The sequence below is a fragment of the Andrena cerasifolii genome, chromosome 7 (assembly GCF_050908995.1).
Source record: "Andrena cerasifolii isolate SP2316 chromosome 7, iyAndCera1_principal, whole genome shotgun sequence".
NCBI lineage: Eukaryota > Metazoa > Arthropoda > Insecta > Hymenoptera > Andrenidae > Andrena > Andrena cerasifolii.
In genome coordinates, this window is record NC_135124.1 from 7,001,106 (window position 1) to 7,025,254 (window position 24,149).

Genomic DNA, 24,149 nt, shown 5'->3' on the forward strand with positions numbered 1-24,149 from the left:
ATGGGGCAAAAGTATAAACGAACGCAACAGAACACCGTGCAAACACAGAGACAATAAGGCAGGCGTGTTGTGCTGTTGCGCACGTTAAATCGCACCGGCAGGAAGCGTTTGACGATACACTCCTCTATCCTCAATCGATATTTAAGTGCCTCAAGGATGTCTCTCTCGCGGATGAATACAACCATGATCTCCATCCTTGACACGTTTATGTCCACCGGCGGGAAGTCGCGAGCTTAAAATGCAATAGGAAGGAAGAGAGGGAGGCGCGGCGAGTCTCCTCGCTGTTTTATACGAAATTCTAGAAGCCTCGAGGACGTTGAGGTATTAGGTATAGCAGGACGCGATGGCCGGTGAAGGGATCTTGAAACGAAATAGTACGTCATACGCTGCGTTTCTGCTTAATACACCACCCACGTTCGAAACATTCCACGAGCAGCTCGCTAACATCCTCCGCGACTTCAGAATTCCAACCCTTCGGTTTACGAGTATGTCGCTTTACGCGAGAAAAAGAGCTGGCTTCTGCCACGAATACGGCAATTAACACGTCCCGTGCCACGATGCTCGTTGGAAGTGAAACTTTTATTCAGCAGACCAACGAATTTTTTAATTTAATGTCGAAATTACAGTAGGGGAGAGGGAAGCTGAGAATTGTGAAAAATTGTAGGTATGTAAGTGGTATTGTCATCTAGTTACATATCAGAATCTAGATGGCGGGCAAATCTTTAGCAAATCTTTAACAAATCTTTAGCAAATCGTGAAAAATACTCTTGTCCAAAATAAGGACGAAAACAAACTTTACAGGAAGAAGATATTCGAGAAAATATTGAAGAATATGTCGACTTAAAAATCGCCGTATTTTATAAAGCGAGCATTCAGAAGTGGCTTAAGATACGAGAGCCTGTAAAACAGAGAAGTAAATACATCAACGATTAATCTTACGCATTTAATTTGATCCCCTGTGAGACGCGAGCTTTCGAAATGCAAAATCCTAAGGAACGACTTAATACATAAACAGTCGTGTTTCTTTCCTAAACGTTAATCCCTTTATCTGTCCGTAGAAATCGTGCTTTCCTCCTATCTTTACTACATCGCAAACGAACGCGTAATCTATCTAATTTACGGCAGACAAAAAGAGGGTCAGAAATGCCCACCAGACTCATATTTCCCATGTATTCGCTTTGCGCGGTTTATTCGACAAAATATAAAAATCTACTCGTGATACATATATATACGTATCGAACGGTCAGTTGGAAAAATGGCGGATCGCAGTGCGCCGAACTGATGACGCAGGGCTTCGATCTGTCATCGAAGGATCTTTCCGCACGCGGAAACTGGTTTACGCGATGCGACGCGAAGTTCGCCAGCCGAGATGCTAGGAATTCGAAACTCGCGGCTTCCTCGAGAGTCAACGTACGTCCTCCCCCTTCTGTCTGCCCTTTTCTTTTTAACCGAGGAACGCTGCCGCCCGTCCCTCCGACACGGAGGCCACGCAATCAGTTTTTTCGAGGTTCGCGTGAAACAGGTATTCGGGACGGTTGCTGGAAGGTGCACGTCGTTATTGGCAAGACGCCGACACAAATCCGAATTACCGTGCGCCTCGTGTACGAGAATAACCGGTCTACGCGAACATTAGAATCGCGGGACGTTGCGTGGACCCCGTGTCTTTTCTGCCTACTAAATCGGCGAAGCCTTGGTAGTCGAACGCAAATCGAGCACGACACTTTGATAGTGAGCAATACTCGAGTACAACGTGCGACGTTCGAATAGGAAATAGCAAACGGGTTGTTTCTTCCGAATTGTAAATCCGAAAATGCCATTTTATGAGATTGTAGTATTTGAAAATGTTACTTTACATGGATCGCCTTGATATTTGCAACAAAGAGATTTTTAAGTTTCGAATGCTATATTAAATAATAAACGCTAAAGTGAATGCAAAGGAAGCAGACTTGGATGAAAGCTTGAAATAATGAACTCGAAATAATTTGCGTTTCACATTGAAGTGTCAATGGGCCTGAACTGTAGCCCTAATTTATTGCCCTTCCAGGCAACGAACCTCGAAGACACCTTGTCCGACGAAACGCGTAACTGTTTTCAAGTTATATCCTCTAGAGGTCGAAATAAATACATATAAAAGCTGCTCAACGAACCGTAAAAAGGAATTCAGATAGTGCATCTGTCGCTAATATATTACTTATATTTCTTCTACTTTCTATTCACCATTGTAAAACGTTTGAAATATTTCAAGTACTTTCTCAGTTTATCCTATTCGCATTTACTCAGGAATTTACTAATCGAAATAATATTTCAAATATTCCCACTTCGAACAGCGCTGTGCCTCCGACTTCCATACTCCAACTTACGCGGGAACGCTTTAAAGGAGATAGGGATTCTCCGTCAGGTGCCGTTTACACGACACAGAACCGTTACCGCCAGCAAGCGGCCACGATTTTCGAAAATTCCTACACGTGCTCCTGCGGCCCGTGATCTCTCTCACGGACCTGCATAGGCCCGTGCGGCTCGTGGACCACGGTTACACGTGCGACAATACATGGCAAACATTCCCCGAAAGGTGGATAAATTTCGTTGAAAAGGAAAGGAGTACTCACGGTTCGTGTGAGCGTCGCTCCCACCGGCGGTAATCCACGTGCTGAGAACACACTGGACAGACAACACAACGTGCACACAGAGGGAAAACACTCGCGGCGATAAACCACGTCGTAGCGGAACGTCAGAGTATCACTAGCGCGTCAGCGAAGAATACGCGAACGCGTCGTCCTGGCGTACACTCCGAAAACAAAAGGCACGGCGGTAAAAAAAAAGGTGGAAAACCGCGAAGCGTACGGAAGAGAGCGCTCGCTCGTAATCCTATCGCGTGGCCGGCTGTGACTCTACTCCGACTCGCTTCGGCTTCGGCGCGACACTCCGACCTCCCTCCGCGCACCCGTACCCCCACCACCCATCCCACTTCTACTTCCAGTTTACACTTCCGATCTTCTCGGCAAACTTCGGCATCTTTCGGTTCAATCGGCGTCTCGCAGGGTCAGTCGTAATAAAAGGATTAACGTTTACGATTTCGGATTTCTCGTTGCTTTACGAATACTTTTTTCAATAAACTTACTGCACGCCCGTTAAGACGGAATAGCAAATTTTCAATCTGACTTTTTCAAACAACGAAAGATGGAATTTTACACGCTGATGCTTGAACATGAAAATATTGGAAATTATAAGACTACGAATATATTATTTCCTCGTTAATTTACTAAGTGTCGTATGTAAATTTGTTAAACAAATTATCCTGCAGTTGTTATAGCGGGTAATAAAAAAATAAAGAAAAAGTGAAAAACTGTAATACTTTATTTATAAAATTACATTTATCATATTGTCTTTTTGTTTTTGTTCTCACCATTTTCCGAAAGTATATCTTTCTTTAACTCGTAGATCTGGAAAGAAGGAAAATAGTAATATGTCTCTGTGAATATTAGTGTACATAAACATTTGCGTGCAAGCTGTACGTACTTGTATGTACGCCTCCGTTAATGTTATCATCTGGGGCAGAATTTGGGTTACATGTAAATCTTGTAATTCGTACCACTGGCCGGTTGCTCTATGTAAAATATGAACCCGGTAAGTTCCTTGACCAGGTTCACCATCGTGAACTATATTTGCGACTAAGTCGTATGTCGTATAGGGATGCCTTTGCTTCACTTCTGGTGTTAAAATATCGCCGAAATCTACGTTCCTGAAAACAACGCACGTGTGCAAATTGCTGGCTACTTTTACCTTTGGGGTATAAAACACAAGATCAGAAAATGCTACGTACTTAACTGGGAAATTAACTATAGTGGGATTTTTTTCTACAAAAAACGTATTCTTTGTAAATCTCTGAAAAGAAACACAGAATTATGTAATGTTTAATTATAAAATTTACGAGACTTCGCACTTACTTTTATGTAAAGTATAAGGTAAGGAGGGAGTTCAGTAATTTCAAATCGTTTCATAAAATTCTCCTTATAGGTTTTGTATTCCTTTTCAGTCACAGCGTTGAATTTATTTAATAATGTATACAGATTGACCTGCAAGAATAATAAAATTATGTACAGTTTGTTATACTTCCAGCGCGTAATATCGAGTACTTACTTGAGGAATTATATTTTCTGTAAATTGGTCCTTAAACAGCGGCGGCGGAGGTAGATCGCACGTTAAATACAAGAATGGACTTTCGGTTATGGTTTCGCCGTATTCTACGGTATGGAGCAACTCACTTCTCTGAGTTTCGTCTAATTCGAGCGGTGGTATTTTTCTAGTGTATATGCGCATATGACCCAAGAATGTTTTATACACTATACTAGAATCACGTTTCTTTGTACCGTTTAACGCTAAGTGAAGGGCGTTGAGAAACCACGAAAGGAAGTCAATTGGATCACCTACAAATTTTATTTCGCTGTATAAAACCTGTTGCATTAAGAACAATCGCTGCCTCAATATACTATATTATATACCCTGCTCAGTAAATTGGAATCTTTTTTTACTCCATAAGACAACAGCTTGTAACATTTCATGTGGACTAACATGTGCTTTAAAGTTACGTGGATTCCACAGTTTCCTCATTAACTCCCCAAATCGCTGTACTAAAAGATAAGAAGAATCTCCGGGCGGTCTCTTTACATAGAAATAATTGGACTCTCTTAAAAAGAAATCCCTCAAAGGTGTGACATGAGATAGCGCCTAAAAAAAGTCAGACTCTTATTTTTCTGCCATTAACATGGAACGATTGTGTATATCTATTAAGGACTCACTTGTAAAATAACGTTACAGTAATCATTTGCTTTTATATTGTTCATCCCCACAATCCCCGGTGAATAAAACGAACCGTCGATGGCTCTGGATAATTTATCGCTTTTATCCAATTGAGTGATTTGTGCCTTATCAAAAGTTGGATTTAAAACATACTTAATGTCGTCCAGTGATGAATCTGAACAATATTTGTTTAGTATTAGATAGTAGTATATTCTAATGCGAAACAAAGAAAATTACAATAGTCGTTTACCAATGATTTCATAATTGTCAGGTAAGCAATAAAACTTTAGAGTATGAAGATTAAGAAAAACATGATGACTTTCTGCCACACTGTGCGTGTACGCATGAGTATTGGTGCCTCTCCCTTGGAAGTATTTTCCACATACAAGACACGCGTACACATTGATTCTTGACAACGATACTGAGCATAATTTCTCGAAATCGAAGTCTAAAAACTGACGATTTATCGTGTCCAAGTACGGACATAAACGTGGTGGTTCCAAACCTCTTTTGGAACCCTTAAAATGTTCTGCAATTAAATGAATTCAATACATAATATCATAACCTAATTTTAGGTTAGAAACTTTTAGCCGAATGTAAAGTTTACACTGGTAAAATAACAGGTTTATATAATTCACGAGAAACTTCATTGATAGCAATGTAATGTGTAATACTATATAAACCGATGGCAAATTTCAGCATAATACTCAGAATGTACGAAAAAGCACCTAACCTCAAAATACAAGTATGTAAACAACGAGTGTGTTTAAATTTACACCAAACATTTAAGCTCAATAACAACTGACCCCCTGAAAAAAAAGCAATTGCAAGAACTCACTTTCGATTTCATCGTCTGAATCACTATCGTCTTCCACTATTTTCCGTTTTTGTTGATTCTCCCGTTTCTTCGTCGCCATTTTTCTAAAAGGTCGTGTAACAATATTTTTATACAACCCGGTACATTTAGATTTATTTATGAGAAAACGATTATTTATAAACACGTAAAATCGCACTTTAAACTATGTACATTTAACCTATTATCCCATGAAAAGTATTTCAAGTATGCCATAAAAAAAATTTCCTATATCGAAAACAATTTTAGGAAATTAAAAAGTAGCGTCGATGATAAATAATGTTAATAATGGATTGAACACTCCATTTATCTCTTTACAAGAATTGTAAATATATAAAGTGAAACAACAACACGCTCTATGATGTCACGCAAATTGGTGGAAAACTACGTCACAACTTATAGTAATTATTTCAAAACGTGGAAGTAATGCGTCCAAATTTCGTGATGATACGGAGAACTATTTTTTTAAACAAGTTTCGCTCGTATCATTTTTACAGAGAACGTCTTACTGCAAAGTTACAGGCCTTCAAAATTTCCGAATGTTATTATTATTATAAAATAATTTTATATCGCTTGTAATCTCACTATACGACGTTGTATGGCAAAATGTTATTGGAGAATTTTGCTAAGAAAAGTCCTCCATAACATCACAGAGATTTCTCGCGTTAATTCTACGTTTTGCAAAAATTCCCATAAATTGTTATAAGCGGTCGTATCTTGCTCTCTACCGACAGGCGCTCGTCGTTAATACATTCATAGACCTAGTCTATTTTTAATCTAATTAAAAGCATATCTGTCGTAAGCATCAACTAAAAATGACTGAATTACATTTCGGTTTATAGTAAAAAATATTTGAAATAGTAAATTAACAAACTGATCTACGTGAAAATCTGTAATGCACAGAATTCTTAACTGCTGTCAAGTTTCATTTCCTTGGTTTCCATTGCGTAAGATCTATAAGAATATTTAAAAGTACATACATTGTCTCCATTGTTTGAGACGCAGTACTTGTAAACATTTCTCGATCTTCGATATATCGTTAATCGACGGAAAGAAGGTGCTTAGCGCGCCATCTGTGAAACAGATTCTTTTTAGATGAAAAGAGAACAGCACAAGCTGTTCCCCCCGCTACGGGCACCCCGACTGATTACAAGAGTCTCTCCGATGGTGTGAACACAGACTCACTTGACAAATATCTCCGGATTATGCATATCCTATAAAGTAGAAAAATTCCACACCGAAGTTCTACGGGGGCCGTATCAAGGGATGTCGTAATGCGTGCCAGAAGTTCGTTGAATCACGCTGAAAACCTTTCCCGCTGGGTTTCATAAAGCGAACGCGTCCCGATCGGCTCTTGGATCGTTCGTTTAGCCTGACAAGACGATCTTCTCTGTCTCGTTGATATGGCCGTCGTCGAGGAGTTTGATTATTTATGTCGTCTATGTGCGACGAAAACCGACATTCTAATGGGATTACCGATCTTCGAAGCCGGCGATCAGATGCGCAACATTGACAAGAAAATAGCCGCGTGCTTGCCAGTGCAGGTAAAATCAAACGTAAAGATAGAGGTCCGATTTCACTGCAGTCTTCGGCGCTCCGTTTTCACCCCCTCTTTCTAATTTAACTATAAATAGAGGAAGAAAATTGGTGCAAGGTTTCACGATCTTGAGGATCAGGGTGTACGTTAGCTTCAGCTATTACAGTTTAAAGGAACACCGAAGATCGCAATGCCAGTTCATACACTGATTCTCTTGAAATCTGCCCGCGTCGTTAGTTAAGCAATTATTTTCAGGTATCTATGACCGATCAGCTACCGAAAGTAGTGTGCGAGGAGTGCGCTTATAAACTGGACCAGTTGTTTGACTTTCGTGAGAAATGTTTACACACCGAGGGGATGTTTATGGAAATGCTGAAAGAAATTGCTAAAGAAGAGGTCGCCCGCATGTCGAAGCACGATTTGGAGGAAGTGAACGAAATGAATAAGATTCAGAGTAGTATTAATAGAATGCAAAACAATATCGAAGATGTACAAAACCACGTAGCTTCTCCAGAAACAAGGGAAGCCACGATGCACGGCATGCAAGTCATGGATGAAATGGACTTGGCCGGTGGCGAACAGGTTGTCACGCAGGAGGAAATAGGCCAACAGGATACCGGTATCGAGGTTACAGGTATCGACTGCCTGGACGGCGATACAGTTAGAATGGTGGACGAACATATGCAAGAAGTAAACGAACCGATAACTCTCTATTTGACTCGAACATACTCAAGACGAATTGTACTTCGTTTATTCTAAGAATCTTCCTTAGATTCGGAGTAAGTTTTCTGTATTTTCATATTGTAGGTTTCCAATCATCAAATAGCAGTACATTTGGAAGGCGATGTGACTGTAGTTGGAAATCTAACAGTGAGCGATCATTTGAGTCAATTAGGAATAAATTATGTAACTTCGATAAGCCCCGATGATCAAGATCAAGGGCAAATTGTACATTATTCTAATAATGTAAAGTATGAATCGATACCAATGAAACCAGAATATCGTAGATTGCAAGAAAGATTAACTACGGAGGATCCTGCAGACGTACTTGAGAGTAACGTACGTTGTTAGATTAAAATGAAATTTCACACTAATTTCGATATAAAATATCCTTGCGAGTAATATAAGTTTTTGTAACGAGTGATTCCAATGTACAGGTACCGCACGAGAGTTTTCCCCCAGCTCAATCAGAAACTGGCAGTGATATGGAAGAAGCACGTATTGAGAATGAAAGTCCCGGGCATACAACCCCTCAAACAAATAGTTTAGCATCGACGAGTCAAGTAACGACTGCGAATACCGAAATATTAATCGAATATACAAAAAGAGCGAAGCATGCTCTGTTAGAATCGACATTAAGTAACCCCACGATTGATGAGACAGGATCGCATTGGTATGTGTGTCCGTTCTGTAACGAAGCAGTGTTAGGATCAAGTAATATGATAGCACATTTCGAACAGTACTTCTGTTGTTGCTCTTGTGGTTTATATTATACAAGTATAGACGCGTTGAATGTACATAAAGAAAGATGCGATGTACATAAGAGTAAAGCAATCCACAAAGAAAAGGAGATCACGGAACCGGAATTAACCAGCACGCAAAACAACAGAAACGCGGAAGAGCAGAAGAAGCAAACAACAGTAAGGCAGAAGTGGACACCGAAAGTTTGCACCCACTGCGAGAAACAATATAGGACAAATTATAAGCTACAGGAACACATGCGAAAGCATACGGGCGAAAAGCCTTTTCAGTGCGTGACCTGCGAAAAAGCGTTTCGTAGTAAAATAGGGCTTGCGCAGCATGCAGCCACGCATACAGGGCAGTTTGATTACAATTGTTCCACGTGCGGTAAAGGCTTCCAGTCTAAAAGCTACCTTGTTCTTCACCAAAGAGTACACTCGGACTTGAAACCGTTCCCATGTAATACCTGCGGGCAGCATTTCAAAACGAAGCAATCTCTGTTAGATCATCAGAACAGGCATCTCGGCGTTAAACCGTACGCCTGTGATATTTGTGGCAGAGGTTTTATAACTAAAGGACTCTGCAAGAGCCATCAGAAGATACATTCGGGCATGGACAATCGGCAGTATCCGTGCGTGGTGTGCAACAAAATGTTTGTGAGCAAGAGTTATCTTAACACGCACTTACGCATCCACACTGGCGAGAAGCCGTACCTGTGCGAAGTTTGTGGCAAAGGATTTCTGACACGGGTCGACCTGAAGATCCACTCGACGATGCATACTGGGGAGAAGAGTTTTAAATGCGACATGTGCGGCAAAGTGTTCGCCAGAAGGGCCGCCTTAAGATGTCACAGAAGATTGCATACTGGAGAACGACCGTACAGGTGTGACGTTTGCGGTAAAACGTTCACGCAGTTCACTCCCATGGCCATTCATAAGAGACTACACACCGGAGAGCGACCGTACGAATGCGACGCGTGCGGTAAGACATTCGTATCTAGATCGACCATGATGTGCCACAAAAAGAAACATCATGGCCCGCCGACTGTAAAAAAGGAGAAAGAAGAAACAGTTCCTCGCCAGAATGAGATAAAGAATATTTTACCAGCGGAGATTGTACTTCGGGATTCCCAGGAAGGGATCCAGATTACCGCGGATTGAAACGCACTATAAAAGAATTAACGAAATTTCAGATAATACAGACGAAGCATGGTAAAACAATATTGAGTCTGCATTTTATAAGAAGCGGCATTAGTCACCACGATGTATTCCTTTACTGTAGCATACACGTTAAAGCTGTACACAAAAAATATATTTTCGAGAATTCTTGGCCAGGGGTGGAGATAGGTTTTCTAGAATCGCCCGTACATATAGGAAGAGAGTGGAATTGAATAATTATTTACATTATCTTTCTTTTATATCAGTATGAATATTTTACTGAAATATTGCTGACACTTTTAAACTATCTGCCTTTTGTATGTACGAACTGTATTGTATAATATTTTAAAAGACAAATAGTTGCTGGTAATTGAGCCACAGGATACGAAGTGAACTTTGAAATAAGTTATCAAAGTGATACGCACGTTACCGGCTTCCACTCTACAACGTTACATCATGGGAAATGGTTTCTGGCTCATACTAATCACTTCTCTTAATTATCTTCTAATGCATTTCTAAAAAATGCAATATATATTGTTCGTGAAGCAAGACGAAGCTTATTTATTTAGAAACATATTCACATGTGTTAAATAAAATGAAATATTTCTTTTATTGCTAGCATGAAATATGAAAATTCTGTGTGCATTGAAAATTGTTCCGAATACTACTGAAAAGTTAGAGGACGCAGCTTCTATTATCTACGATACAACGTGTGATTATCACAAGGAAAGTAAAATATTTTCTTATTAATACTAGTGAAACACTAAAATATTGTTTAACAAGTCAAAGGCTGATAGCTACTTGTATTGCAAGGAAATGCTATAGAATGGTGGTTATATCTCGTTAACGATGTAATTTTTTTAAACTTTACAAAAGTAAAACTACGTATGATCACCTTTAATGCAGTGTATATTTCCGTGGCGTCTCAGCGATTCTCTTTCAAATAAAACAGCTTTCAGCACTACACAAAGTAGAAATTGTGATATATTATAATAATAATGAAAAAAAGCGATTACATTATTTGTAAATGTGATGATTGTAATATTATTATTGATAAAGTCTCTCGATAAAAAATATAAAAACTTTACAATCACCCTCGGTGTTATTTTTTAAATTTATACCCCTATACGCATTACTTCTTATTTGTCGGCCTTTTTAGCAGAAGAAATTCGAAATATTAAATAATCGTTCGCATGAAAAATTGAATTAATTTAGTTGACAGCGAGGAGACGCCGAAGTGGCGAAAGAATGGCCAATTTTATTAAAAATTCTTTTTATTTCGAAACGGTATTAAATAATATTTTAATGACAAGATGCTGCTAAACTGATGCTTTAGCAGCGATAACAGTACGGGCGTTAACGCGCGTATGTTAATATTTTCCTTCTTAAAATGGACATAAACTTATTTTCGCCTTTGACTACGTTATTACACTGATCTGTTATGCAGCTATTACATACGTACACTGGTGTGTATGCATAATATGTGTGTATGCACGTGGTATGTGTGTCCTAGCACGATAACAATTTCCATTATAATCGCTGCTCGTATCGCCTACATCGTTCTACAATTGACAACAAATGTTTAATCTATAATTTGACATTAACTACCTATGCAAGGCATCGATGACGATATATTTTAATTCGTTACTTTTTATTCCCTCTATGCTATAAACTAGGGGCCCCTAAAATTACAAGGACATTCAGTAACGACTGCTTGAATTCCAGGATTACTTTAACATGTCGCAAATTATTTTTCAAGCATACGTCGTGCGGTGCCCCGAAGCTTCACGAATACAAAATACATATAAAATTGTAAACAGCCGCGACGAAAAGAAACTCATAGAAAAATGTAATAGTGTAAGATACAAAATACGTCCATCGTTGTTTGACATGTGTGTAATCTCTTCTCGATATAAATATTTGTGGCTCCTTGTTTCCCTATTCCTTTTTACATTGCTTCTCTCTTCTGATACACCCAGGCTTTATTATGCAAACGTTCTTGTACGTGTGCAGATAGGGGCCCTCACTAAATCGGTGGTCGACGGTGTTAACAAATTTTCTAATATTGGGTTACATATTTATCTTACAAAGCACCACGATCTATTTAAACCTACACAATACATACAGGGTGTCGTTTATCTGCTCTTAGGAAACTACAAACAGGCAATCGGAAGTGCTTGTGCACTTTATCTTCTTCCATTGTTAGTTTATACACGTAAACAGAATTGTATCGTTCGTGGCAGGGACAAATGTTAGCGATTACTAATGAAGAACAATCGGTCCAAGTAGAATGTCAATGTAGTGTCGCGGAACACCCTATATATTTTGTCTAGTCATCACTTACACAATAATAAGCAAACATACATTTTATTCAAAAGTCGATTTTAAACGACGTAAGATTAGAAACATTATTATCTTAATAGAATCAATATATCATCAGCGAGACTGTGTCTATTTTCTGATATCGCTCGATCACTATTGTTACTGATATCATTCTCTCTTGCGAAAGCTACGCTCGAGAAGAGTTTAAAGACATAAAAGCCTTTGAAAATATTTGTTTATGAATATATTGATCCCAAAACTGATTTTTAATCTCTATGTTTACATACAAACTTAGCGTAGTCACAGCGATGTGTTGAAATTCATAGACGTAACAACGGCTACTTAGGAACGCAAGAGGATTATTCAAAAGAAAGGTTTCTCGAACTTGCTACTACATGTAATTCAACGAGTTTCTATTATACAATCCTGAAGGGAATCGATTTGAGAAAATAGAAACTATACAAGCAATCCGAGAGAATATAAATCTGCCTGGTAAAATTATAAATACACAATCAAATTTCCGGCTTTTCCTATAGTCCTTGATAAACTGATATAAAATTCGAATTGATTTGATTTTATACCGGTTTTCAGGTGGTTCACATTTTTTGGCAGCGCTGCTGTTACTTATATATTGATAACAAAAGGCGATAAAAATATAAAAATTACTGCTTCCTATAAATATAAATTGTACATACGAAAGGAAGTAATCATAAAATACCTATCGGGAGTAAAAGTAGCAAATTAATACTATTTCAGAAGACTATACCGTGAAATAAATAATTAGGAAATTTGATGTTGTATTCACGAATAACAGGCACAAGAAATGGAATACGTCACCATATAAACTTTATTTTATTTACAGTTTTTGTTAATTGTTTTAAAACGATTTCTCATGAGTTACGTAGGTCAACGAAAGGATAACATTACATAGTCCAACATATACAAATAACAGAAACACTAATCCGCGAAATTAATATAAATTTCAAATTAGTTGTTCGTAATACATAAGGAGGATTTGACATTAAACGATAAAAAAGGAACCAATGATCATACCGAAAAACTTTTTTCCCTTCGTTCGTCATGTATCATTCATTTGTGGAATATTATCAGGCTAAAAAATCTTCATATTTGTTGACACTGCTTGCAATAAAGCTATAAAGGCGGAAACTGGGGAAATGTTTAATGTGATCATAAAGTTTCGTGGACCGAGATATTTTCACACCCTCAGATTTGAGCACCTATTATTAATTTAAGAATCATCATATTTCATTATACAATTTTACAATTGCCATTCTTTTTTTCCAACTTTTTCCTATTGTTTCAACATTTTCCAATGATTAGCAACGTAATATTACCACGAATATTAACTTATTCACAATTGTAACAGCGATGTAGTCCATCAGTCTTTCTCTCATTTCAATATCTGTCATGGTTCATTTCTTTATATTCGTTATAATATGTACGCATACTTGTGTCTGTGGTGGTTTAAAGCACTCATGAGACTAAAAAGCACAATGTCTGAATATTGTTTATTCGGAAAGAAGTACCCCCTTTACATCGTACAGGAAGTAAATTAGCGTTATAGAATAAGAGGAAGAGAGCAATGTTGGTCCTCTTTTGATATCGAATCTTACGTGCACCACTTGTTTTGTATCCAAACAGTTTTACTTTTTAAGTTCTCACGAATGTAGAGTAGTTAGTTTGGGAATTAGAGATAAAGATAATTAGAAATATTGTAATTTCTACGGTTTACCGAGTTACCCCACTTTATCATCGCTAAAGAATACATCATGCTATTTTATACACTCCGAAGTGAGAAATATCTACAATGATTGAAATGTTCTTCTGCTTCCTTAATTTATATTATTGTTTAACAATTGGACGATTTTATTTGCAAACGTTTGGTTCAGAATCCTGTAAATTACACGCTTCCGTTGGAATACCAAACGCGTTAACTCTTAATTCTGGAAAAGGTGATCGGACCACCAACAGACACCGATGATTATTAAACATTTTCTCTTCTACCATTTTAATCAGCACTTTCTCCTTCTCGATAATTTCTTCTAATTCCGTGTTACTCAATGACTCATGTAAAAGTGCACGTAATCATCACTTAACATCACTTTATCGGAGTAAATTTTTCTAACAATGTGCCGTATGTAATCAAGCAATATCAGTGTACAGCGTTATAATTACTGCCTTCCTTTTTATATTCCATAGCAGTTACTTCGTTACGGATTACGTTCGCGTTTATATCGATTGCGTGCAAATAATCGTATCAAATGCGTGTCTCTTATGTTTTTAACGGAAGTGCTGAGATAAAATTAAGAATATTGGAATAGGATTTATAACAATTGCATGAGGGACAAAAGACACTTTCACGTTTACCATCTCTAGAAAATCTCTTTTTTTCCTAAGTGAAACATTTTTGCACAGCAAAATATGTTTTGCGTATTGTAATTTTGTTAACAGTATCAAATAGTCTTCGCCACCCATCCGATTTAATACAATAATGATGAACGTGATCGGCTCTTGAAATATAAATAAAGTCATTTGCGCGTATACCTGCTATTATTGCTCCAAAACTACAGCACAGATAAACGGATCCAAAATGTTGATCATTGTGTACAATGTACAATTTTTCTTCATCACAGGGTATAGAAAATTTAAGTATACCACCCTAAAATAAATCTCATGTATTTGCTGTACTCCAAATAAAGATCAAAGAGTAGAAGATCGATTAGAATTCTAATTAAAATCGTGTTGTTAAGAAATCGTCAATCATATGTCATGCTTTTTATATTTCTTATAAAATATTCTGCCCTTATTTTGTATAGATACTGATATTATGGTAATTTACTTACGATGCTACTTAACGGCGAGCGTCTGTTTGAGATGGCGCATGAGGTGACTACCAACATCGTGAACCTCAGGCCATTGTCTGAGCACAAACACTATGCCCAATACAACAAACGTAGTCGTTAATATGCGCACCCTGCACATGAAACAATGAGGCTTAGTACAGCTGCAACAGAGATGTGGAAACAAAATAAACGAATGAGTGCGCGAAACTAAATTCGGATGGCAATGTACGTGGTGAAGAATTATGATGGATGATGTATGTAAATATGAAATGCATGTAAAAATGATATAACGCGTCGATATGTGTAGACCGTATACGTAATTATCCTCGGCTAATTCGCATTATATTTCTTATAAATTCAAAGTGGATAATTACTTTATGCAATTATATATAAATTATAGTAAATTTCGTAAGTTTTATTATTAGAATGGAGGGAGCGGTATTATTTCGTATTCGAATACAGTACTTAATAAGTATCGCGCGTTTTAGTTCAACAATCCCTGGTCTAACTGAAAAGAGAAAGATAGTTTACGATAAGTAGTAACTATACCTGGTCCTAAGGAAAGGCATCATTATACCAACACCCATTGTAACAAGAAGTAGGATAACTTGTAACACTATTAATACTACATTCATGAATTTCGCCACCAATGCCCTTGCATTGCTATTATCTAAACCCTCCAAAGTGACATACTGTTGGTGCTGTTGCTGTTGATGTTCCATTCTACAAATTTTCGTTTGGCAACTCTCTAACATTTCATGTATGTCTCTTAAACGATCTTCACTTTGGTATTGCACTTTTTCTTCCATATCTGTTATGGTCTGCTTCAAATTCTCTACTTCGTTTTGATGCAGTTCCGTTAAATCATTAATTTGTTCTTCCAGACGTTCGCACCTGAAACGTTCCTCTTGCAAAGCATGGGAAAGAAATGTCACCTCCTGCTGTAAGGTCTGAAATAATTTGATAATGAGATCAACTATGAGTTAATTGAAAATAAGAGACGCCAGTCTCTCGCTTCTTTGAGAATCTTCACGTTATAAGGGACGAACCTTTACGCCGTCTAATTTCTCTCTCATCCTATCCAGATTTTCTCTGTGTTCTTGCAGCTCCGCGAAAATAGATTTCAGACTAAGTGCAGTATTATTACTGTGACATGTATGCGCCTGTCCTCTACTACCAGGTCCACTTTCACTCGTAACACTAGAACACTCTGAACCTTCTTCGGATGGAAATTTCATTGCCGCGGCACTGTGAGTTGAACCCAGACTACATCCGCCGGGAAGCGTGGCTGATCCATGATGTGCCTTTTCATCTTCAACACTAGCGTTATCTCCATTACCTGCACGCGGTGTATCGTTTACATAAAAAGTCGAGCCATCTGCAGAGACACAGACGCCGCAAGTTAGACTGTTATCCAATACCAAGTTATTTGCCATTGTTATCAACTACATAATTCGTGTAATCTAGTTCTTCATACTGAACTATTTTTGTCGTCCTATCGTGTTTGAATAATTCGTTCGATTAGCACATTTATTGTAAACGTTATTTACAAATCTAAGAATGTTTACTTGTGTATGCAAAATCAGTTTGCTACAGTACTTAGTTCTCCTTCTAGTTCCAGTTTATGAAAATCATCGCGTTCTTAATCAGATTTAACTGTATTTACCGAAAATGTATTGGATAACTAATATAAAAGAAAGCAGATATCGACTTACGGAAGCCGCTAAAAAGTACGTAGCAAAATTAGTAAATAACACAAAGCTCGTGAAGTGTAAAGGCAACGTTTTGATACGGGTACTGTCTACGAATTGAATGTTTATGCGAGCAGAATTCCTTTCTTCATTATGTAAAATAATGATACAAGAATATTAGCAATTTGAGGATCAAAGTTTACATGAAAATTAAGATACACGAACGTGTATTAAAAACACAATGTTTAAGTATATAAGGGAAGAAATATGTAATGAGACATGAAAGAATAGGGAAGAATATAGAAGAGAAGTTGAGCCAAAATATTACTTACTACTGTCAACTGCCACGATAGCGGAAAAACAAATACTTATCTTTCAATATTACAGTGTATAAAAATAGATTTGAGCTATTACTACAATTTCTTTTAAACGATTAACTGATCTTTCGTTCTATTTCAAATGTGCAATGCGTTTTTTTACTCATAGACACAATTATTGACTAAAATAATATTAAAATGTTTTTTTTTTTTATAGTGTAGTTACATACATATGTCGTAAAATAAGAGAACGTGCATACTAATGCTTGTAAGACTAGAGTTTATCAGCATGAAGCAACGTGTGCCGGTAGTGCATTGTTTTTTATTAACACTTCTTATAGTATATTTTATATGTAAGTTAAATCACACAATTAATGATTTTAAACTACACAACAGTGTCGTGTTAATTAATTAGAGAGCAGTTTGTAATAAAAGTTACTCACGTGATAAGGTATTTATATTATCAGCACTGCCGAATTTGTTTTTTATTAAGTGCGCGAATTCCCTTGGTTTCGACATTACACTTCTGAAACATACAAAGGAAACGGAGATAATTGATAGCGTCAGTATAGTTTAAAGAAAACATGTTTTTAAAAGATTGATCAACTTACATGGTAGACTTTCGGATGCTTATAATTATAAATATACTTTGATACTACAAGTTATATATTTAAATACATAATATTAATACTAGACATTATATAAGGTACATAAAACTTTCTACACTGTTTATTCAATTCCGTAATACATATGAAATATTTAATCACAATTTTAACAGATACTGTGAGTGTTTAGTTGATAAAAAGATGATTTTCAAAAGCAGGTTCACAATAATGCAGAAGTTAACGTGGAGGACGAGTCTAAAAGTTTATTTCGAAATCTATTTTCACATCAACACTCACCCTGAAAAACCAGTGATTCCATCCCTAATATTGCCACCCACGTTTCTGGAAGTGAGTCTTAAATTAGATGGTGATATACTTAGCAAAATAAAAAACGGATTAAAGGAGAAGAGAACTAACAATTTACAATTTTAACTGAAAATCACTGAAAATCACATTAAAGTATTTACTAGGCTCCATTGTTTTCCTAGTTTACTTCTACATCTAGAACAAATCATTTGTTTCGATATAAAACAAATATTGTACAAAAAAATGGAGTGTATTATAAACGATATATCTAACAAAACTGTGTGCCAACATTTAATATACGTTTAAATCTATATCATGATTCTATTTTTCAAATATTAACATCTATAATAATAACAATATAAACGTTTATAGACAGCAACTTTTTATGCCATAAAGTGCAAATTAAATTTAACGTAAATGTGTGGTATGAAAATTTAAAATTATTTAATTGAAGATTTAATAATCAAAAAGATACGTACAATGGTACTGAACATGAATAGTGAAACACTTACATGTACTGATAATTACGTGAGTGTATTAGCCATATTAGCAGATCAAGTATACATGTGCTCTTATGAATGTGTCCTCTTTTTACTACTGTACTAATACAATTAGGAAACTGTACATAGAACTGAAGAAAGGCAGAATATACTCACTTAAGTCCTTGCCCCATGTCTCGAAGCACTTCCCTAGGCTGCCTATGACTCGTAGGTGCCCCATTTAGTTCAAAATTTTTCAACTTTTTCATATAAGTGTCCAGTTTCTTTTGAAGCTGAGAGATACTGTGAGCTGATTTTTGATTCTTTTTCTCAAATACCGCCTTGATTCGAGTAAGCTGCTGTTTATCTGCATTGGCAGCTAACTTTAAATACTCGTTAACATTTTCTAAAAGAAAATACATTGCTAATTAATATTATTTCTACACACTGTCGAACCGAACGAAATTAAACGCTACTTTCAGAATTATCTGCATACTCCGATCTATAAACGATACGATCATTACACTAGTTATCTGACAATTGCCGAAATTTACCATCACGTGTGGTCTGTTCTATTCTTATAAGCTCTCGTGTCCTAACAATTTTATTCTGGATGTTCTCAATAGCTTGACAAACACGAGCAGAACTGGCGTCGACATCGTCGGTTATTAGTTCAGAGGAGCCATTTGATAGGAACGATTGTGTTGCATGATATTGTTCCTGTAAGTAAATTCAACCATTTAACGTTAAAATATATACAGCTAGTTTATATATAGCAGAAGTATTATCGAAGAATGTTAGATAAGTTGCAACTAACGAAGCACATATTCTCGTCTACGATACTGGATAACACGCAGTTTATGATGACACTCTGAAATCTTCAGGATTGAGATCTCTAGCTTCAAAGCCAGTTAGGATATTATGCAAATAACTACTTCATTTCTTAACCTATAACCCTAATTATACAGTTGTGCTTGATGACCTTGTAGTACAGTGTAATTGTCACTGCATGCACAACAACATAACATTGCATAAGCAACTTTATGTAAGGATACATGATTATGTTTACTGTTGCAGTAGGTACTCGGAAGAGTAATACTAGAACTTCCATATTGTTATAACACTTTTTAAATAATTGTGTCCTAGTATAGAGAGAAAGTTTTAAGGAGAAACACTTGAATAGGGTAAACCAACCAGTGAATGACCGAATTTTTGAATCTATGGACCTTTGAGATTAATACTTGAATATATTTATGTAAAACAACAAAACAACTGTTGAAATTGCATTTAAATTTATTTTTCGTGAAATTTATATAAAAATAATTACTTATTCTTATCGTAATTTAAAAATAAAAGCAATTATAAAATGCAAAACGTGTAGAAGCCCAGTAAATGACCACATGCTTTTAATAAGAATTGTACCTATTAATGTTTGCTTAATACGCGTAACTAAAAATATAGGATATTAAAAGTGCAACTACACTCCGTTTACAAACATATAATTATGTTTAAATTTATAATTGACATTCCTTTGCCTAATGGTCATTCACTGAAATGCGGTCAATTACTGGTTGGTTTACCCTACTAAAGTTGTAGTATGGAACAATTATTTTCATATTTCAATTAAATACAAGCAGTTTTATTAATAGACCAGTGCTAAATTTATGTGAAATCATCTGAGGGCATTAAGTGTATTTAAGAATAAGAAAAACTTGATAAAATAGATGTAACATCAATGAGCTTCGAAACTATTAAAAAATAATGTAGTTTTGCAATAAGTGGATTACGTACTCCTTCGTCGTCAGTTGGTGGGTGAATATTTGGCACAAACTCATCTGGTTCGGCAGTGATTAGATTTGTATTTGGTTCATCCATAGCATCTCCTACTCGAATCACAGTTCCTGGTGACTTTTGCCTACTACCTTTCATGCTGATACTGCCTCCACCACCACTACTTCCACTGCCTGTACTACCCTCCCCTGTTTGGGAACTGCGAAGTCAAAACTTAATTTTGTACTTGCCCCCTTTCATTTACCTTTCATTTATGTCTTTTTTTTAGAAATTTACTTTTCATATTTCTAAGAAACGAATTACTATATAAATATCGAAGAGCAAGCTTCTTAATCTTTCAGTTTCATGTAAAATACTATAAAAGAAATAACAATTCTTATTCTCGTGTACATCGAAACGACGTATCTAGATGGAATCAGATCTTACAGTGAAGCATTACGTGCTTTTGGCGTATGATCCGAAGTAGTCGATAATTGTTGCGGCGAGGTCAATGTATTTCCTCTGTTGGGTGATGTACTGCGTGAGCTATTCTTACTTGATGTGGTTACCATCAAACTAGCCATTCCTTTGTCTGAAAAAGTTTGTCAACTGACTACTTAGCTAGTGTCCTATACCTATGAATCAATTTAAACACCAAACACATATCTGTTTCGCGAGCGCGCGTACATTTCTAAATGTACTCTTTCATTACTGAACATGGCTATTATAAATGTTACCGATGTTATCATTCCCAAGCAAATGTATTACAAACTGTTTGGAACTTGTAAGACTGCTAATGTCCATTAAGAACTATGAGACGTGAAGAAAATAAATAAGATTACAGCATTCCTACTGAGAGATGCTTCAGAGTGGCCATTTATAAGCACAGCTCTTTTTAAAGCATTGCGCCATGTTACTAATTTATCACGCTTTATCATAATCTGCAAAGCTATGTTTTATCAAGTATTACCAAAACCAGAAACTCAAATGTAATTCTACATTTTATTCTATGTATGTGAAATATTTACTGTTAAATTAATTTATAAATCAATACGATGTAAAAGCACATAGAATTTCCGATCCATTTGCCAATTGTATCTATCAGGATTTCGGAGCAACAAAAAGATTTAAGCAGCAGGAGTAATAAACTATAGAAATAATTTTATTCTGCCTGCCTGCAATGCATCTACTGTAAGCTACAATTTTTCCCAAGGGTGACATTATCTAATCTAAACCTTGTATACATATGGATTAGGCTACTTGTTCAAAAATAATGTACCTATATGAGAATAGTATCTACTGGATTAAGTAATAGAACAATTACATTTGTTTACTAGAAAATATATTATAAATTCATTGGTATGATTATAAAATAATTATTAACTGCAACATAATAGGTATAAACCTTTTTTCTCTCTAATTATATAATAGATGCTGCATCGCAAACAACACAATTATAGTTAACATTTAAATGGTACAATTGTTACATTATAAAATCGGAGTGGAAAATAACACAAACAAGATTCACTTTAGTTTTTAGTGAAAGTAATAAATGAACGATTTAGCAATGAAAGTAATTGTTCTATTAGAAGAGCGCATGAGAAAAAAATTAGAAATACTTCTTTCACATTCCATCACCTTTAACCCAATCCTTTAAAATGATGAATCATTCTGATTATCATAATTAGACCATCGGCATTGCTTCTGAACCGTGACGAACATATTACGCGGAAAAGCGTGCGTAATACGGAGCACAATGAAACGAAATGACGAATAAAAGAATGATATAAACAAACAGCAACTATAATATACTTTAATAAACACAAACGCAAGATATAAACGATACAATGAAATTGGAAATTAAAAACGTTAAAGCATAGCGTACCGGCAAATGTACAAAACTAAAGTTAATCTATTCTTTTCCTTTTTAAGGTAAAAAAATTGTTTAACCCGTTTTAAAATTTATGTTACGAACGCATGCAAGTACGAAAGACACGATTATACTCCTCAAAATTAAATGAAATACGAAAATGCGATAAACATAATGTTCAACGAATACAATACAACGAAGAAAATATCAAACGCGATGGTTTCGAAAGGAATGACATAAATCCCGCTATACCGCGATTTTTATGTAAACTACGTATATTCGTTAAGGAAACAACGACGTCGCTGGATTTAGTGGTGCAAGAAATTCTCGTAAAATTGTGTTTGAAAGCGTGTTATCGAGAAACCATGATGTTCGAGGAAAAAGTATAGCAACTACGGGGAAATTTGAAATACGCGTGCTGCGTATCAGGCGAGGATTGACGATATTTAGCAAGCCGTGATGTTACGTTACTATCGCGACTCGGTTTCCGCACGCACGATAACAGTCGCGATCGCGTAGGCCCGACGGAGATATAGGAAGCGATTGTCCCACCCCTTTCGCGCTGATATTGGAGAAATAGGGTACGAGCGTCGGACAAAAACAAACGACCTGTCAACGTTCCGCTGACAAGTCGATGCGCAGGGGATATTTCTCACTCACCGTTTTTTACCGTCAACCGCACGTAGCTCGTGGCTGAAGCATGTTTCGCTGGTTATAACGTCGCACGAATAATGCGCAAAGAGGGTCCTCTCCGCGTACTGCGTTTTCTGGTCAATCAAAGGATCGCCCCGTCGTTATCGTTTTTCACGGGCGTGTCATCGCTCACCGTTTGACATCGTCGCACTAGCCACTGCAATATCAACGAACGGGCTGCACTGTGTCCTTCTCCGGCACTCGATCGACGACAAACTCATTCAGAAACACCACGAGAACCCGCACACGGTAGAACGCATTCGGCGAGACCGCTTCTCGTCACTTCACACCAACTCGGACAGCGGAATACGCCAAACGGGGCATAGAGCAACGAACGCAGAGGGGGGGATAAACAACCGATATTACCACTTGCACTGACTGATCTTTCGATTCCTAGGGACATTCCCTAGGAGCGCCCGATTCGTCGGGGCCGCAGTAGCGTACCTATCGCGCGCGACAGCGGGTGGCGATTCAAACGCAGACACTTGAGATACTAAATAATTGAAGCAAATGCGAGTGAAAGATCATTTCGAATACGGCGGGGAAATTGGAGCGATACTAGCTGACTTTAAATTTCTGCCTGGTCACGGCACTCGGTAGCATTTACGTCGGAATACTTAGAAACTTCGGGACACTTGCTACTATGCATCGACCACGAACCTGCCTGTAGCAAATTATTGCGCATTCGGGCATCGTCGGCTACGCTCGAGTACTGCAAAGAGAGCGAGCGCGTTTACCCAGAATCATGTTGCATTTCACCTTTCGGATGCTCGTTTTCGGGAGAGAATTAACGCGGGCGGTAAAGCGAGAAAGCTCGTTACCCTGCACGTTTGCTGCGATGAGATTTTCGCAGTGGTAGTTGGAGATATATCGATCGATTTCGTTCACTGTTCGTCGTTCAGCTGCTTTAGCTTGGCGAGTAGCGAATTGCCGAAGGAATTTCTGTACTGGGGACTGATGAAGTCTAGTAAGCTGTAAGGTGTCTCGAAATGCTGGTTTCCCGTGGCGGACGCGTCGTCGTGCTGATTGCCGACGACAGAAAATCCAGCAGACGACAATTCCACGCAAAACTTCAGGCCCTCCAGCGTGGTTAGATTCAAGTAGATAAACTGGTTGCTACATTGCAATTTTTCCGATACAGTTATGTCCGTCACATGTTGCTTCACGTCAGTGATTATGTATAGCGCCTCGAGCTTCCACTGTTCCTTGTCCAACACCTTAGCCTCCTCTTCCGTCATTCTTTCGTTTTGGCAGCGTCAACGAGCGCCTGCTCATCGATGCATGTAATATCACCGAGGGAATTGGCAACGATACGAGTATCCCGTTCCGTGAACGTAGTAAAGCTATTCACGTTACACCGCGATCTCGTGTTTTACGCGCTAAAGCGGCACGTGAACAGGTTAGATTCAGGGTCAAAGACCAAGATC

The 24,149-nt window shown here is 37.3% G+C and overlaps 5 protein-coding genes across 13 annotated transcripts in view; 1 reads left to right on the forward strand and 4 right to left on the reverse strand.

Moving 5' to 3' along the window:
- Positions 1-2,899, reverse strand: part of LOC143371802 (rap guanine nucleotide exchange factor 2) — a 228,509-nt gene extending 225,610 nt beyond the window's left edge. For both annotated transcript variants that reach the window (XM_076817410.1, XM_076817409.1), the window contains exon 1: positions 2,607-2,899. The gene's annotated coding sequence lies outside the window, so the exon portion shown is untranslated. The remainder of the gene's footprint in view (positions 1-2,606) is intronic.
- Positions 2,900-3,336: 437 nt separating this feature from the next.
- Positions 3,337-5,718, reverse strand: Usp39 (ubiquitin specific protease 39). The gene is made up of 9 exons (XM_076816187.1): positions 5,636-5,718; positions 5,048-5,326; positions 4,797-4,972; positions 4,500-4,725; positions 4,138-4,424; positions 3,945-4,073; positions 3,821-3,882; positions 3,517-3,739; positions 3,337-3,440 (listed from the first exon to the last, which is right to left on the reverse strand). The coding sequence occupies exons 1-9, from the start codon at positions 5,712-5,714 to the stop codon at positions 3,375-3,377; spliced, it is 1,527 nt and encodes a 508-aa protein (XP_076672302.1). The 5' UTR covers positions 5,715-5,718; the 3' UTR covers positions 3,337-3,374.
- Positions 5,719-6,742: 1,024 nt separating this feature from the next.
- On the forward strand, positions 6,743-10,898 carry LOC143371805 (uncharacterized). The gene is made up of 4 exons (XM_076817428.1): positions 6,743-7,194; positions 7,443-7,877; positions 7,995-8,246; positions 8,345-10,898. The coding sequence occupies exons 1-4, from the start codon at positions 7,054-7,056 to the stop codon at positions 9,806-9,808; spliced, it is 2,292 nt and encodes a 763-aa protein (XP_076673543.1). The 5' UTR covers positions 6,743-7,053; the 3' UTR covers positions 9,809-10,898.
- Positions 10,899-12,956: 2,058 nt separating this feature from the next.
- Positions 12,957-23,021, reverse strand: Dmtn (transmembrane and coiled-coil domain 2 protein Dmtn). 8 transcript variants are annotated; one of them, XM_076817432.1, is made up of 11 exons: positions 22,686-23,021; positions 20,607-20,751; positions 20,181-20,379; positions 18,944-19,109; positions 18,567-18,795; positions 17,902-17,946; positions 17,443-17,525; positions 16,041-16,369; positions 15,541-15,941; positions 14,992-15,152; positions 12,957-14,830 (listed from the first exon to the last, which is right to left on the reverse strand). In XM_076817432.1, the coding sequence occupies exons 2-10, from the start codon at positions 20,741-20,743 to the stop codon at positions 14,996-14,998; spliced, it is 1,746 nt and encodes a 581-aa protein (XP_076673547.1). In that variant the 5' UTR covers positions 20,744-20,751; positions 22,686-23,021; the 3' UTR covers positions 12,957-14,830; positions 14,992-14,995. The 8 variants fall into 8 exon arrangements, with proteins under 8 accessions (XP_076673547.1, XP_076673546.1, XP_076673549.1 ...); XM_076817431.1 differs by having other exon boundaries at positions 12,957-14,807; positions 22,690-23,020; XM_076817434.1 differs by having other exon boundaries at positions 12,957-14,807; positions 16,041-16,330; positions 22,686-23,020.
- Positions 22,690-23,960, reverse strand: LOC143371812 (GSK3-beta interaction protein). The gene has a single exon (XM_076817444.1). The coding sequence runs from the start codon at positions 23,958-23,960 to the stop codon at positions 23,607-23,609; it is 354 nt and encodes a 117-aa protein (XP_076673559.1). The 3' UTR covers positions 22,690-23,606.
- Between the last annotated feature and the right edge of the window lie 189 nt (positions 23,961-24,149).

Excerpts from the sequence above, each read along its gene's own strand:
- LOC143371805 (XM_076817428.1), top strand. The coding sequence starts at position 7,054 with ATGGCCGTCGTCGAGGAGTTTGATTATTTATGTCGTCTATGTGCGACG. Across the intron at positions 7,195-7,442 it reads CCGCGTGCTTGCCAGTGCAG|GTATCTATGACCGATCAGCT; the intron begins GTAAAATCAAAC and ends AATTATTTTCAG. Across the intron at positions 7,878-7,994 it reads TGGACGAACATATGCAAGAA|GTTTCCAATCATCAAATAGC; the intron begins GTAAACGAACCG and ends TTCATATTGTAG.
- Usp39 (XM_076816187.1), bottom strand. The coding sequence starts at position 5,714 with ATGGCGACGAAGAAACGGGAGAATCAACAAAAACGGAAAATAGTGGAA. Across the intron at positions 4,425-4,499 it reads ATTCCAATTTACTGAGCAGG|GTGATCCAATTGACTTCCTT; the intron begins GTATATAATATA and ends TAAAATTTGTAG. Across the intron at positions 4,074-4,137 it reads CAGAAAATATAATTCCTCAA|GTCAATCTGTATACATTATT; the intron begins GTAAGTACTCGA and ends TTATTCTTGCAG.
- LOC143371812 (XM_076817444.1), bottom strand. The coding sequence starts at position 23,960 with ATGACGGAAGAGGAGGCTAAGGTGTTGGACAAGGAACAGTGGAAGCTC.
- Dmtn (XM_076817432.1), bottom strand. The coding sequence starts at position 20,743 with ATGGCTAGTTTGATGGTAACCACATCAAGTAAGAATAGCTCACGCAGT. Across the intron at positions 18,796-18,943 it reads AGAACAGACCACACGTGATG|AAAATGTTAACGAGTATTTA; the intron begins GTAAATTTCGGC and ends ATTTTCTTTTAG. Across the intron at positions 15,942-16,040 it reads AGAAATTAGACGGCGTAAAG|ACCTTACAGCAGGAGGTGAC; the intron begins GTTCGTCCCTTA and ends AAATTATTTCAG.